We start from the raw sequence: 17,242 nt of genomic DNA, 5'->3' as shown, positions 1-17,242 counted from the left end.
CAATGAGAAAATAAGATTCCTTTTACAGGCAACTAACTTTAAGGGAAATCAAAGAATCACTCAACAAAGCAGGATTATCTGTGTTTTTAAGGTACAAGTAAAGGTAGAGTAAAAAAAACCCACAAAGGAAACACAAAATAATATGAAAATGGAGAAAATAAGAAAAATAAGTCACAGAAAAATCATTCTATGCATAGAGGATGTTTTAGATTCAGGTCAAGGGATTGGACCCACATCAATGTAGCTCACCTTAAAGACAGGAGAAGATCTTTTTTCTGCTGTTACTTCCATTGGAGTAATGTCTTCATTCTTAATCATACTGCTTGACATGAGTGGAGTGATCAAGGCACTAGGAAGAATATTTACTTTTTCTAGATTACAACTAGTGGCTTTTATTACTGCAAACAAACAAAAAGAAACATGAAATTTACTAGAAATTCTATAATATGCTGGGTTTAAGTCACATCCTAAAAATCTATTTTCTGATGGAACTGTAATGGTGGAAAAATGAGTATGATCTATGTGATGAAGTGGCTCACAAAAAAGATACTATCCAATGCAATACTTTTCTCTTTTTCTTCATTTCTTCCTTTTCTTCCTTCCTTCCTTTCTACATGGACAGTATGATATAGGAGAGAGAGGGCTAGCCTCAAAGCCAAGAAGACCTGGGTTCATGTCCCACCTCTGACACACAGTGGCTATGTGACTAAGAAAACCTTAACCTCTCAGTTCTCTAGACAACTTCTTAAAGGCTAAGAAGGTGCTGACCTGAATTGGTTGAGGGAGCTTCCTAAACTGGGAGTTCCTTATACCAATGAAATCACAGGCCCAGTTTTTAATCCCTAACATGGGCTTCATGATTCTCAGGACTATCCTGAGAATAAAATTTGAGGGTTTAATAGCCAATTTAGAAGGTGATTCTGAGCCTAATTTATTTTATTATTGAGAGTAGTCTGAAAGAAAAGAATAGGTATATAGACTAGTGTAATCCTCACTCCCTAGAAATTTACTAGAGTTAAGTATATCTACTAGAGTTCCTTGGGGGTGGGCTTTAAGAACTACCTTGTCTATCTAGACATTCTTCAGAGCAAGTTTAAGTGCACTCTGAAGAATGCCAGTGGTGGGGGAGGGCCTCTAACCCCTAGGTAAAGCCACATCCCCATAATTCTCGCAAAGGGAGACCACCTCCCCTAGTTTATACCGCTCAACATTATCAAGCTACACGCTTGGATGTGTCATACATTACAGATGTAGAGCTCGAAGGACCCTCTCATTTTAAAGATGAGGAAACAGGAACAGAGAGGTGAAGGGATTTGCCAGTGTCACATGGGCAGTGAGTAAAAGAGGATTCAGAGATAGAACTCAGGCCCTGTCACTTCAGGTTCAGCACTTTATCCACTGTGCCATGTTGTCACCCATTGGAAGTAGCCAGCAAAAGCTGCCTGGGAGGCCATAGCCACCTTGACATAAAGTGGACTGGCTGTGGAGTGGAAGGTTTAAGAACTGAACCTTGGGCATTCAAACATGACTACATCAAAATTCAAGACCACTCTAAAATTGTAAACCCTCACTTAAATTGCTAAGCGCACACACACACACATATGCTACTTCTCAAATGGATCTGTAATCTCAGCGATTTGGCTGTTGTCTTGACTGATAATGACTGTAACCCATCCACGCCTGCCCATCCTATAAGACCCTCATTCACCTCTCGTCAGTTTAACACTGAGTTCCACTCAACATGTTGGATGCCTTCTTCACTGTCTATGATGTAGAGGATTCAGGTTGAACATTCCAGGTCTCTAATCTGTCCTACCTCACCCTCACCACATGACTAGCCCATCTTCCTATCCTATAATTCCTGGACAATATTTTTACTCCTGTTACTCCTAAAGTTCTTCATTGGTCACATATTGCAGACTATGCCACCACTGACTTAGAGTGTGATGGAGAGTCTTGTAGGATGGGCAGGCCTGGATGGGTTACAGTCATTATCATTCAAGGCAATATCCAAATCACTGAGATCACAGATCCATTTGAGAAGTAACATGTGTGCATGCGTGTGTGTCTCCTTAGCAATTTAAGCGAGGGTTTACAATTTTAGAGGTCTTGAATTTTGATATAGTCATGTTTGAATGCCTAAGATTCAGTTCTTAAACCTTCCACTCCACAAATCATTGTATTCCATGTCAACAATACTGGTAGACTGTTGATACTAAAAAGATGAGCCTTTATTTCTGGGAGAACTTGGGGAAATTAAAGGAGCTTTGCAATTTCTGATAGCAATCCAACACACTCTCCTCCTCTTGCTTAATTTTTTGCCCTACTTGTCCGTTTGTACCATCTACTGCAGGTGGACATCCACTGTAGGTGGACAAGCTTTGTACTTGTCCATTCAACTACATGTCATAATCCAGGCAACATTCTTCATCCACTTGATCTTTGCTGTATGGATGGTTAAGTAGATGGTTATAAATCTCTCCCAGGAGGCTCTACAATGTTCTAAGGCTTGAACCAACTAGCACAATGACTATAAAAAGGAGCATCTGGAGGGTCTCACCACTCACAAGGAATCCCTCTTCAGCTTCGGTCTTCTGTATTAGATAAACATCTTCAGCAAGCATAACATTTCTCTATTTTACACTTTGCCTAATGTTTATAATCAGTGACTCACCGAATAAAGCTATTTCTGTTTTTCTGCCTTTCATAGAATCTTGCATAATTTTGATATAATAATGGGAGATGCCATGTTGGAAAAGAGCTTTTAAGGTAGTGTTTTGCTCTACTGAATCAAACGCTTTTTGAGAAACAATAAGCACAGTGGGATATTGCATTTTTGTCTCTATATACTCCTTTCAATGGGGTGCTTTTAACCATATTTACTCTTTTTAGTGAATTTCCACTTCCTCTATTAGCAAACCCAAGACTGTGATATGAGAGGCCAAGTATGATAGCTTTAATGTCTTTGATGGTAAAAAGTTTATTATAAAAATCTCTGCAGATCTTTTCTATTTTTATTCCTTTCTGCTGTCCTTAAATGACCTCAGGAAAACTTTGCTTAACTGGACCTCTTGTCAATCTTTCGATAAATTAGTTTTATTCTCCCTGCTTCTCTCTGCTTTATGAGGCAATATAGGTCATTATCATCCATTATCTTGCTTCTCAAGATTTTTAGAATTATACACACACACACACGCACGCACACACACGTATATACATAGTACATCTTTATTAAAATAGTTGTTTTTACATCACCTACATTTTCGTAAGGCTTTATGAATAAGTTCAAATTACAAACCAGTATGGCCACTGGCTGCCCTCTCTCAACCTGGAAAGTAAGTCAGATATATGCTGAGAGCTGTTTTTTAGGCCAATGGTTCTAGTATCTCATTTTTTGTTTTCTTAAAAAGTTTTTGGTGGATGCCTAGATGCCATCTGGTACTAAACAATTCATTCATTACCAATTTGTCAATTAGGTCTGGTTATGTTGTGGCCCTACAATTTGAATATAATTAAATTTATATTGCATTTTATTACTATTGTAACTAGTAACAGAAATTCCACTACATTAGCTTTAATAAGTAATCAAGGTTCCACTGAACCATATGAAGCATCATCACCTAAGTTTTGTATTTATTTTTAAATCCAAACATGTTGAAACAAAATTTTTGCAGTGTATTAAATTATTTTCAAGACAAACACAATTGCTGTCTTAGGGCTGAAACATGTACAGTTAAGTCAACATCTGAGGAATAATCTGACTTCCAGGAGAAATATCTTACATGGATTAGAATGAGAGCTCCTTGGGAGTCTTAATTTTTCTGTCTGGATCCCCAGTGCTTAGCCTCAAACTTTGCAGATGCTTATTTATTAAGGAGAAAAGCCCTTAATAAATATTGTTATTCATTCATTCATCCAAAAATAGAATAGGTATAGAAAGAAACAACACCATCAATTTGCTCAGCAGTGTCAGGCACACTTACTCAATAGATACTTGATGAATCGAAAATGTCAGAGCATCACACACTAAAGGGTTTTTTAATTGGTTAATAAGATGCTCTATGTGCTTTTTCAACCTTTTAGTTTAAAATTGACTGAAGATTTATTTCACTGTAATATGTTTTATCAGTAACACAGGATGAACTATTGAAGCAGGAGTGAAAAACAACCTAATATGACACCCAATCACTAGAAGTAGCCCTCTACGGCAGAAAGATCATTACTAGACCAATATTACAGGAATAGTACAGGGATGGAGTTTAAATGTATTTTTAGTTTTTTGAAGCAGATTTGACAAAATCCAAGATTCTTCTTCTATGTTCAAAGACAACTAAATGTATTTGAGTGAAAAATGAAGGAAAATGTCATATGGAAAAGTTAGGTCTTTATATATGAACAAATTGGAGGAAAAAATAAGGTGTACTACAGGAAATGTAAAGATTTATCCATTAAAACTTTTTAGAAGAGTTAATCTAGTACCTTTTATAGCCTCTTCAAAAGAACAAGGTCTTGCTGGGCTGGACATTTCCTTCTTCACATTTACATTCAGAGCATTAGCTGTTGATTAAATGATATCATGGTATTTATTATAAATTATCCAAATAAACGAATTGTCAGATTTTGCTTCAAATTTCTTTAATAACAAACTATTTCTCTACAAGATCTAAGTGAAGATACATTTTACCAAAGTTCTATCTTCTGTATATTAACCTGTTTCCACACATGCAAGGGAAAGAAATGTTAACACTGGTCAAATATTTATGAAAGTCAACGGCAATCAAATGTGAAGCAATACATTCTTATCTAACAGGTTTACTATTAATCAATCAATAAACATTTATTGAGTGCCTACTATGTGCTAGGCACTGTGCTAAGTGCTGGGGATAAAGAAGGAGCCAAAAAACAGTCCTTACCCTCAAGGAACTTACAATTTATTAGGGGAGACAGTATACAAACAAATATGTAGAGGAAATAATTAAAAGAGGGAAGGCACTAGAATTAAGAGGGATGGGAGAAGGTTTCCTGTAAAATACGGAGTTTTACTTGGGACTTAAAGAAATTCAGAAGGGGGAAGAGAGGAGGGAGAGTGTTCCAGGCATAGGGTACAGCCAGGGCCACCATATCACACCTATCAGATTGGCTAACATGACAAAATGGGAAAATGATAAATGCTGGAGAAGATGTGAGAAAATTGGAATACTAATGCACTGTTGGTGGAGTTGTGAACTGATCCAACCATTATGGAGAACAATTTGGGTCTGTATCCCAAAGAGATCATAAAAATGGTGGTGGCAGCCAAGAACTGAAAATTGAGGGGATGCCCATCAGTTGTGGTATAAGAATGTAATGGAATAGTATTATACTATAAGAGATGATGAGCAGGCAGACTTCAGAAAAACCATGAAAGACTTACGTGAACTGATGCTGAGTGAAGTGAGCAGGACCAGGAGCACATTGTACACAGTAACAGGCATACTGTGTGATGACTAACTTTCATAGACTTGGCTCTTTTCAGCAATACAAGGATCTAAGATAACTCCAAAAGACTCCCAATGGAAAATGCTGTCCACATTCAGAGAAAGAACTACGAGGTCTGAATACAGATTGAAGCATACTATTTGCTCTCTTTTTCTTTTGTTGTTTTGTTTCTTCTTTCTCCTGGTTCTTACCATTGGTTCTAATACTTCTTTACAACATGCCTAATGTGAAAATATGTTTAATATAAATGTGTATGTAGAGCCTGTATTAGATTGCACACTGTCTTGGGAGGAGGTAAGGGAGGGGGAGAAAATCAAAAACTCAAAAGCTTTTGGAAGTGAATGTTGAAAACTAAAAATAACTTAATTAAAAAAAAAAGAAAAAGCCAAGGACTGAGAGACGGACTGCCTTGCTCATGTAACAGCCAAAAGGCAAGGGTCACTGGATCTAAGAGTACATGTCAGGGAGTAAAGTATGAGAAGATTGGAAAAGTTGGAAGGCTAGGTTATGAAGGGCTCTGAATGTCAAAACGGAATACTTTGTATTGGATGCTGGTGTGTGATAGGGAACCACTGGACTTTACTGAGTGAATGATATAGTCAGACCTATGCTTTAGGAAAATCACTTTAGTGGCCAAACAGAGGATGGACCGGAGTGGGGAAGGAGCTGAGGCAGGCCGATCCACCAGCAGGTTATTCTAATAGTCCAGGCGTGAGATGATGAGAGCTCATCCTAGAATGGGGGCAGTGTCAGAGGGCAGCTAGATGACATAGTAGATAGAGTGCTTGACTTGGAGTTGAGAAAATCTGGCCTCAGACATCTCCTAGCTGTATGACCCTGGGCAAGTCATTCAACTCTGTTTGCCTCAGTTTCCTCATTTATAAAATAAGCTAAAGGAAATGACAAAGCACTCTGGTATCTTTGCCAAGAAAACCCCAAATGGGGTCACAAAGAGTCAGACATGACTGAAAAATGAGTGAACAAGAAAAAAGTGTCAGAGAAGAAAAGGGGGTATATTCAAGAGATGCTGCAAAGTTGAGATCGACAGGCCTCGTCAACAGCTTAGATATTTGTGGAGAGGGGTAAGAGACAGTGAGGCATCTAGGATGACTCCTAGGTTGTAAGCCTGAGGGGCAGGGAAGACGGTGTTGCCCTCTGGAATAAATGGAAGGTAGTAGGGAAGGAAGGCTTAGGGGGAAAGCTAATGAGTTTACTGGCAAGATAAAATTAGTCTGCCATTCAGAAGACTTCTGGAAATATTAATATGATACAGTGGGCATGTAAGTCTGAATTGAAAAAGTATAAAGAACTCTAAATGCACAGCATTACAGACATTTGTTACCAAATAAAGTGTTAGAAAGTCAATATAATGAAGTCATTTGGTACTGTCAATTCAATTTTTATAAACTATAACACAGGTAGCATACAATCAGGAGAAGCAGTAAGCTATATAGGGAGCCAGTCTTGGAGCCAGGAAAATCTTGGCTCAAATCCCACCTCAGATTCCTAGCAGCTGTGTGACTCTGGGCAAGTCACCTCAATCAGCCAATCAAAAAGTACTTATCAAGCTTCTACTATGTGCTGGGCACTGTGCTAAGTGTTGAAGATACAAATACAAAGAATGCAAAGATCCCTATTCAAAATGAGTTTATATTATACTAGCACTTAACTGCTCAGTGCTCTAGGCAGGCCCTGAGCTGGTAAAATGCAGAGAAGGTACTGAGCTGCAGTGGTAGAGAAAGTTTCCTCACTTGGGAGTTGAAATCAAAATTTCAGTCTATCTTCCTATGCTAATATATGTATTACTAACTTATTGCTAAGTGATTACAAATGATCCTATCAACTAGAGAATCATGATGTCAAATTTAAATAAAAAAGCCTTCAGATAAAAAATAAGTAAGCCCTAATAGATGGCAAATAAAAAGTCGAGTTCCATCTAAACAAGTTCTTATTTATTTTACTGAGTTTCTATTCAAATGCAGTTTATATTTTCCATGTATCATTCCAGAGCAGATAATTTCAAATGATGGCTAGAGCTGTCAGACATACATAAAACAGTACATAACCCTTGAGAGTTGTTGTGTTGCACTATTTATCTTGGTAGGCAAGAGCCTCATAATTAGTAGATCAGCTAAATGAATTATGGGGCATTGGATAAGAAATAAATCTACATACAATTCACAAACAGTTAATTGGTTCCATAGATTTAATAGCTAAAATCAGTAAATAATTCTTTAAAATGAGATTGTTGTTTCAGTACAGAACATATTATCTGAGATTCTATTATTCTTTTTCAAAGCACAGATTACAAGCACATAACAAGGAAGCCTAGAACTGATCTTCAGTCTTATCTCCTCAGAGCAGACTTTCTAAGTACAGCACATGTACATGACAGTACAACACAAGGACTCTGAATTCTTAGAGAGTTGTATTTAATGGATATTCCTGCTATGAAAGGCTTATTGATTCTGCTTCAGTAGCCTTTGTGGTACTAGAGTAAACTGACTGCCTAGCAGCTGGGGGAACCAGGAAAAGCTCCCTGGATTCTGTTACAAATCAGTAGCCAGAGTCTGCTTACTTAAATAAATCAGTAAATCCCAGTTCCTTTACCCTATTTTTTTTTTACCCTATTCCTACTAGAAGACAGTGTCTTCCCTTCAGGCAATCATAGTAGCATGAGGTCTGTGAGTCAGGTCTACATTAAAATTATATCATCTTTGATGATCTTGCTGGTTCGGCTTCAACAGAAAAAAAATGCAAAAAGAAAGCTCTTTTACTTTACTTCACTGTAGGACAAAGCATATGATTATGTACTTGTCTGAAACTATATCTAAAATATTTGCCCTTCTGCAATTTGGTGCCGTAAGGCAAATAAAAATTAGAGTTGAGATTTAACTAAGGTATAAGATAAAAATGACTAAGCAAATAGGTTTCTGTACTTCTGCCTTTTCTTCTTAAGATGTAAAAAAACACCCAGAGGACAGTGAAAGACACTTGCACCCTATAGGAATTATGCCTTGTCTTTATCTGCATTTCTGTTCCAAATGAGCCACCAAGAGGAAAGCATTTATTAAAGACCATTCATTTGGACATTCATCTCTTCAAACAGTACCTTGAAACAAATGCCCCAAATATCATCAAAAAACTTTCTGGGCCTGGCACAGAATTGCAATGATCTCAGTTCAAGGTTGATTGGGTGAGCTAAATGTCCTTCTTCATGTAGCTATTAAGGCTAAAGGGTCTCATATTTTCATTCTGGTCTCTTGATAATTGATTCCCTAAGAGTCTAATGTAAATTAGAAGACTTTTATTTAGTTGCTTTCAGTTGTATCTGACTCTTCTTGACCTCATTTGGGGTTTTCTTGGCAAAGACACTGGAGTAGTTTGCCATTTCCTTCTCCAGTTCATTTTACAGGTAAGAAAACTGAGACAAACAGGTTAAGTGACTTTCCCAGGGTCACACAGCTACTAAGTGTCTGAGGCCACGTTTGAACTCAAGCCTTCCTGACTCCGGGCCAGGAATCTGTCTACTTTGCCACCTCACTGCACAAAACTAGAAGATAGCTTATATAAAATTACCTTGGTGAATAACTAAAAACAAACTGATAAACTTAAAATTACAATAATTTTTATAATAATGACTAATAACTTAACTTTTTTTTTCAGCATGTAGGATACAACTTCTCCTAACACTTTCCAAGAATTAGAAATTAATCATTCACTTTAACCCTGGCTTCTTTACTGGACATACCTGTATCTGGAGTGTAGGTGAATGGCTGAATATCATGGGATCTTCCAGCATTGGTCACTACATAGATTCCCACAGACACAGGCAAGGTTATATATTGGTCGTGATATGGAGGCACCTTCACAATAAGATGATTCTGGTTTGTACAAAGGTAAAGAGAAAACATGAGAAAGTCAGAGGGGTAAAATGGAAAGAATACTTAAAACTTTATTAAGACTTATTTTCCTATGAGCTATAAAAGAAAAAAGAACTTATTAAAATATATATCCTATTGGTCAGGTTGATGCAAGACATGGATACAGAACTGCCAGGCATAATGTAAGCCTTTTACCCCGTGGTTTGTTTGGCGCTGAGATCTTAGGGTCCACTGTAATGACAAACTTTATTCACAGAAAGTCAAAGTTCCCAGGTTTTCAGAAAATGGAAGACAGATGCCATTCACTCTTGTACGACCTTAACCTTTTCAGGCATTCTCTGCATATAGATCTTATTGACAATATTCAAAGGAAAAGAACTTAGGGCTTTCATAGGAACATATTGACAGCGTGTTCTGCTATTTTTCTTAGCAGAAAATGTAGACTAAGATCCAACATTTTTCTTATATTAAAAGAGAAGGGTAACTTGTTTATACTATTTGTACTGGAAAAATGTCAATTTCCCACCCAGCTGTCTGTCCTTTCAAGTTCTCCTTTCTTCCAACCTTTTCTCCCTTCCCAACCCCCATTCCCCTCACTCTACCCCATAAGAAAAAAAAAGAGTAGAAAAACATTTTCTGGGAATTAAGAAACCTGGGCTATAAACTCTACTCAGCCACTCAGTAATTGTGTAGCCTTAGGCAAATCACACTACCTCTATAAGCCTATTTTTTTTTTCTGTAAAAGGAAAGGAATAAATGAGGTGGTCTATAAGTTCCAGGACCAAAACTTTAAAACTCTTTAAATTAAATTTGGAGGGAAAAAGCATCCTCAGAACAAAGCAACAAATACAGCCCTGGCTAAGTTGATAAGTTACTATACGCTTTGCAATCTTCCCATGCAAATGGTCCTCAGTTCAAATCTGCTCTACAGCTTTTTTTTTAGCCATTTAAATGCTATCTAAAATTTTTGGACCTCAAACATCAAAAGCAGTGTTTTTCCAAAGTGGTAATAAAAACCTTAACAAAAGAAAAGAGGTCTGGCCCAACACTACTTTACTACTCCCACTACCACTAGGAGTCTCAGCCACTACAGAATCAGGTACGGTTAAATGAACTCCCTTTCTTTAAAGACTCAAGTAATGGGAAACAAAATCAGGAGGCAAACACTATATTTTTGTCCTGAAAACATAAAGAATGCCAAGGTAGTTGAATGTAGAAAGAGCCAAAAGATCTTTGTTGCTTAATTGGGCTATAGCTGGTTGGCTTTGTTGTTTGGGGCATGATAATAATGAAGTCAGCATCAGAGGTTTAATCCTAACACAAGCCAGGTATTTTATTTTTGCTCTATGTTTATGGAATTTACCTTAGATCAAGCCTCCCACCACATATTTAGGTCTTTGGGCCATTTGAGAACATTAATCAACTAGGACAAATCAATCAGTAATTGCTGAATAACAACTCAACACACATATTCTACTGATCATACCTCAGTACTATGTACATGGAGTACAGCAAATTCATTTATTACTTTTTTAAAAAAAGACTCATGATTTCATTGCCAGAAGGAAACAACTTCTTCCAATACATCTTTGCACCTGCTCTGTACCTGCAAGTATCAGAGTTGTTTGGAGACACAGAGAAATCAAATAAATTGCCCAGGGTCACTCAGCCACTATGTAACAGAAGGAGACTTGAACCTATGTGGTCCTGATTTGGAGGCAGCTCTTTACTCACTCTGTTGCTTCTCAGACTTCATTTATAGATTAAATGATTTACCAGTGGCTACTCAGGCCTGGCATCTACGAGTCATCATAAAATCTGTTTTCTCCAGCTATCAGCCTAATGAGGTAACACCAGCCAAATGCCAACCAAGTCAGCATCATTAAAAAGAACTGTCAGAAACAAATGGAAACCATTTAACCCCTGTATCTCATCATGGTTGTTAATGGAGTCAAAAAACTAAGTAGTTATGTCTAGACAAGGATTTATTTAGCAATGCATGTGGTTGCAGAAACCAACTGGTTCCAACAAGAGCCAAGGATAAATAAACTGTTGTCTAGATGTTGTCTAGACTCGGCTTTTTTATCCCACCATAACATGGTACAACTGTACTAATTCAGTTTCTCAGATATGTACATGTTTTAAGTCTTGTCTTTTCTGATTTCTATAACTTCATTAAAAAATAGCACCTGTGTCACAGATAAATCCTGCCCCCAGTCAAAATGACACATAATTTCTAAAAGTACTTTTCTAACTTTAAGAATAATGGCAAACTCTAGAGCAGAGTTCTTAACAAGGTTAAGTCTGTGAACTTTTTTTTAATACTGTGACAACTGTATTTGAATATAATTATTTTACTTTGTAATCCTATATATTTTATTTCATGCACTTAAAAACATTATTCTGAGAATGGGCTTATAGGCTTCAGACTGCCAATGAAATCAATGTCACACAAAAAGCTTAAGACTTCTGCTCTAGAGTTTATACCCTTTTTTCAAATAAGAGTTTTCCCATGTAGTAATTCCATTCACTTTATATACTATACAATGAAATTTCAGTATCTTCTAAAATTGCTTTTTTAAAAGGTACTTTTTTACACACCCATTTTTACAATTTAATTTCAATCCTAGTATTAACTGGCTTATTAACTTTCTTTATATACCAATTTGACACCTCATCAATCTTAAAATCTTATATGAAAAAAAAATTCATAGTAGAGATAAAGTTTTCAAAAGCTGTCTTACTGCTATGCTTTTAAGTAAAAAAAAAATTTGAATGCCTTTGGGCTGAGACCAAATACACAAAAAACACAGAAGGTAAAACATTTAATAGCTTAAAAAAGTGCTTTCATGATGTTTCCTGAACTGAAAAAACAAAATGAGACTGAATTTAAAGACTGAATTTCAACTCTTCTATGACAAATTGTTCTGAAAAAAATGTATCTCCCTTTTAGCAGATATTCTTTGCTATTTTACACTGTTATGAGCTATTTTTCACCACCTTTTGAGTTAATCTCATATTGCTATATTTTTTTTCACAGTTGTGGAAATACAGACTTGCTCAAAGATATACAATAAAACCTGTGTCAGAGTCAGAATTAAAATGTACAGCAAATGAATTGCCAAGCCTTTGTTTAGAATAGTGATTCCTACAAAGTCTGTGAAGGCATCAACTGGATGGGTCTTTCCCTTTTTATATGCAATGGACCCTTTCCCTTCATTTCCCCAACATCAATATACCTCTATATTTTTCACGGTATCTTGATGTTCCAAAAGTCTTTTCTTCTGTTCACTTGCTCACAAATAACTGTAAGCTTTTCTTTTTCTGTGTCATAGATTTTTATATGTGCTAGGGAAAACACCCAGAGGAACTCTCCCCCGGGCCCCCAAAAAAAACTATTTTGGAAAAAATGGAAACCTGCCAAATTCCCATTTTAATATCACATTGCTTTTTGTATTATAACCTCATTCCCCCTGAAAGTACCTTTAAATCTGTTACCTGCTGAAAAAAATTTTCCCAGTTATCTTATCTCTCCCCCGAAGTCACCACCCTATTCCAAGCTGACAAACTCTCTTGCCTCTCCTTCCAAGCCAAACTCCAATATGGCTGAACATACTTATTTCAATATGTAATTAAAAACACAAACACTTGTGTAAATTTGTTAAAATGGGAATAGATGTAATTAACATACTCCCACATATATGAATATGTATTCATGTGTAACTGAAAACACAAGCATAAGGGTTTTACTATGATTTTTATTGGTGAAGCTAATTGTTAAATGGTCAAAAATAGGGGTTTTCTCATTATTTTATAAGGGAAAGAATACTGTTTCTAAATCACAACACACCATGCAAATGTAACTTATTATTATTCAATTATATATTGACATTAAAAGTGATTTGGAATGTTAAAGGTTGATATTTTAAAATTATAACTAAATTTATTTATTCTAGCTGTTTATAACAAAAGCTACAAGGTTGTCTTTCAAGGAACCTTTATACTACAACTTTCAGTGAGGAGAGAACTCAAAATATGTGGCCAAATAAGGGGAAAATTAGTCAAATATAACAAAAACAATAAAAATTTAATTAAATTTGTAGAACAAGAGACAACTTGATATATGGGGAAGAGTTCCACACAGCACCCTAAGTTTATATGGGGCGTACAAAACAGAAATTCTGGAATAGGTTTCCTTAGTTACTTATAGAATAATAAGGGGGAGGGTTGATTTGTTTCATTCATAAAACTGTTTGACAAAACATTTTTTACACTAAAGTAGGAGCTACTTGTTCTCATATGTTCTGAGGGTGCCCTGATGGCTAACTATATTTCAAGGACTCCTGACATCCTATAATTTTTACAAGTACTCTTTTTAAATTGTTAAATGTACATATTCTCTTTTCATATTATATTGTCCATGTACCCAGGGTTTCTTTTCCCTCAAAATATTTCCTGAATACTCACTCCCAAATTTCCTACCATGGCTTCTTTCACATAAGAGAAGGCTATACATTACACCCAGCTATGATTTCATCATATAACAGTCCCTCCCCCCCCCAAAAAAAAATCCCTCTGAAAAATCCAGATACAATCTCTTTCATAAAAAGAAAAAAATTTCAAAATTAACAGGAGAAGCATATGATCAAATGGAAGATCACATTATGATTTAGTTTATTTACATACTTGCTTGCAAAAACCCCAGGACCTCTGGACATAGACACCAAATAAGGACATAATTCCTTTCCATTCCACCACATGTCTTATTTTTATGATTATTCTTCTTTAATCTACAGTGGCTGGCATAACTACCCTGAAAAAATAGTGTTTTAAAAAAATTAAACTACCCCAGATTTCAAAGTTTCTTTTTTAAAAAGACATTTACTGCTTAAGACATGTTAAAGGGTTCGGGTGACTATGATATAATTTGTATTGGTTCTAGTTTCTGTATCATGCTAGTGGGACCACAAGATAGTGAAGAATATTAAATTAATCCAAGAAGAATTTTTTCAGTGCCTACTATGTGTAAAGTATTTTGCTAAGTGCTAGGGTTATAGCACTTAAGGATAAAGGCAAATAAAAAATATAGTCTCTGCCCTTAAGAAGCTCACATTTTATTTTGGGAAGGAGGGAGAGAACATATAACATGTAAATAATAAATAGCACAAAGATATAATAATTTATACATATATGTATGTATGTGCGTGTGTATATATACACATATATATGCATATATATGTGTAAAATAATCTGAAGAGGAGAATGAGCGCACTAACAACTATGGGGATCAAGAAAAGCTTTGGTTAGGAAGGAGATGGCCCAGGATCTCAGCCACAAAGGAAGCTAGACATCTGCAGTATTGGTAAGAATGGAGTATATTTTAGATATGAGGAACAGCCTGTGCTGTTGGGACAAGGCCTGCTGAATTTGGGGGAAAGCAAATAAGCCAATCTTGGTGAAACATATAGAGTGTGTAATAAGTTATAAAGGGCTTTGAATGAAAAGTTGTGAAATTTTAATCTTACCCTGGGCAACTAGGTGGTGTAGTAGATAAAGTGCTGGGCTTGGAGTCAGGAAGACCTATGTTCAAATTTGACCTCAGATATTTACTAGCTTTGTGACCCTGTGCATGTCACTTGACCCTGTTTGCCTCCATTTCCTCATCTGTAAAATGAGTTGGAGAAGGAAATGGCAAACAAGTATAGTATTTTTGCCAAGAAAACCCCAAAGGGGGTCATGAAGAGTCAGATACAACTGAAACAACTGAATAACAAAAAAAAAAAATTATCCTAGAGGTGATAAAATGCCACTGATGTCAGCTTTATATTTTAGAAAACTTATTTAATTGGTTAGGAAGATTATTTTACTGTTTAGGATATTGTAATGAGAGATTTTATTTCAGATAAACCCATCAGAAAACAAACATGTTCATGCCACTGTCTTTTCCATGGATGAGCTAGTCTAAATTATAGACAATGTCAAACTGTATTTTTTTAAAAAGCTCCAGGCAGAATTAAAGCTAGGAAAGCCCTGGAATGGTCAAGGGCTCTCAAACAACAGAAAGGGACCTTTCTTTCCAAAGGTGAATTAAATCAACTAATTAGTTATTTGTTAGTTGATTCTATGATGTACCTCGTGCTGTGTTGGGTACTGTAAGAAAACGGAGAAGTGTCTTATAAGGCATGGTCTGTAACCATACACTTTAAGTGGGAAGACAAAACACACAATTTCCAAACAATTAAGTGTTAAACAGGATGGCACTAAAGTCCAGCAAGAGCTGTTACTGTTGTGTGCCAGGTAAATACATCTGGATTGTTGAACTCTGTTAAGTCTTTATTACTCCAAAACAGGTTGTGAGTGGCATGAGGCCAAAGGAACTCTGGTAAGATACTCCATAGAGAAACACTGTCCTCACAGATGTCTTTAATTTAATTTCATACCATATGTAGAATTGGGTTGTTTGGTGGTGGTGGTGGGTGTGTATGTGTGTGTGTTTGTTTAAAAACATAAGGGAGGGATGTGTGCATTGCAGTCAGCTGTCTCTAGCCTCAGATCCCTTCCTCACTTGGCTCTGTTTGCTTTCACTCCCTGGGATCACTTCCTTTCTGACTCCATCTCCTATGGTCCACTCTAAATCTGAGACTGTCCTACTGCTCATTTTCTCCTACTCATCCAGATGGGTAGTTTTCTCCTCCCTGCCTGTACCAGCTCTTGATCTGCAATTCTACACTGGCTTCTCCCCAACTTAGAACTTTAGCCCCTTTCTATCAGGCCCAATCCCTAGTGTGGTTCTAATGTTCTCTTTGATGCTTTGATTACTTCTAATCTTTGCATATACTAGCTGAGGGATAATTCATTAGAAAGGTCCCTATAAGACAACTTTATAAAACTAAATTGCAAACTGTTTTTTCATATGTAAATGTAGTATTTTTTCATGCTAACTAGATTTCTTCCAACTTCCCCAAAGCAAAAACTAATGGTAAAGATCTTGATTATTTTATTAACAATAATCACTGTAATTTGAATACAATAACTTATACTCAGTAAAACAGAATTAGTGAAAATTTTTTTAGAGTCCAGAAGAGAGTATTACTCTTTGGTTTTAATTACAGCACAAATGGAATAAGACAAATTTTAAACTATGTGCAAAAGAAAAGCTGGAGAAAGAAACAATTTCAAACACATGCAAAAGAGAAACATATCTTACAATTCAGAGGAAAACAGACCAGAAATAGAACTTTTTCCTTGGGTGAATAAACATTTCAGCTAACAAATGATTAGTTACACATGAATATTAAAATAAAATTAAGAGTAATACCTGATGAAATAATTCCATGTCTATTTCAGCTTCTGACTTCCAAGAGTTTTCATCTGATTGAAATAAAAATAAAAATGTGTTAGAAATATTAAGTATTGTGTCATTCTCTAGTAATTATGGAACTTATGAAAGCCAAAGGTAAATAAATAACAAAAATCTCAGTAAGAATTCCCTCCTGCATATTCAAGTTAATATGGTTTGTACTTACCGGAAACATTCTCTTGGAAGATAACTTTAGTTCCTTTCAGAAAATTTTTGCCAATTAGAAAGACTTCTTCCTCTCCTTTTACTGAGCAACTATGAAGGCTTTTCTTTAGGATCTCTGGTACTCCTGCTGGCTGAGCTGTAAATAAACAAGTACTAAATATAAAAAAGTACTTATCCTAAAACATCACATACAGCATAATTGACTCTCCATTATTCAGTCTATAGATTGTCCTATTTCTCCATTTCTTTCTTTCTGTTGCTTAAATTTTGACATTATCATTGTTTGTTTGTACCTTCATCAGCCTGCAGGGAAAGCGGGGGAATGAGAGGTAAGATTCAAAATCGGTCATTCAGG

At 36.1% G+C, this 17,242-nt stretch overlaps 1 protein-coding gene across 2 annotated transcripts in view; it reads right to left on the bottom strand.

The window, feature by feature from the left end:
• The window catches only part of NFAT5 (nuclear factor of activated T cells 5), a 136,331-nt gene that overhangs the window by 8,523 nt on the left and 110,566 nt on the right, over positions 1-17,242 (bottom strand). For both annotated transcript variants that reach the window (XM_036751672.1, XM_036751671.1), the window contains 5 exons: positions 16,889-17,023; positions 16,681-16,733; positions 9,230-9,362; positions 4,480-4,557; positions 250-398 (listed from right to left, as the gene is read on the bottom strand). In XM_036751672.1, coding sequence (XP_036607567.1) covers positions 250-398; positions 4,480-4,557; positions 9,230-9,362; positions 16,681-16,733; positions 16,889-17,023 — 548 coding nt within the window. The remainder of the gene's footprint in view (positions 1-249; positions 399-4,479; positions 4,558-9,229; positions 9,363-16,680; positions 16,734-16,888; positions 17,024-17,242) is intronic.

Source organism: Trichosurus vulpecula, chromosome 3, assembly GCF_011100635.1.
Source record: "Trichosurus vulpecula isolate mTriVul1 chromosome 3, mTriVul1.pri, whole genome shotgun sequence".
NCBI classification, from domain to species: Eukaryota; Metazoa; Chordata; class Mammalia; order Diprotodontia; family Phalangeridae; genus Trichosurus; species Trichosurus vulpecula.
This window is presented reverse-complemented; position numbering and strand designations above follow the sequence as displayed.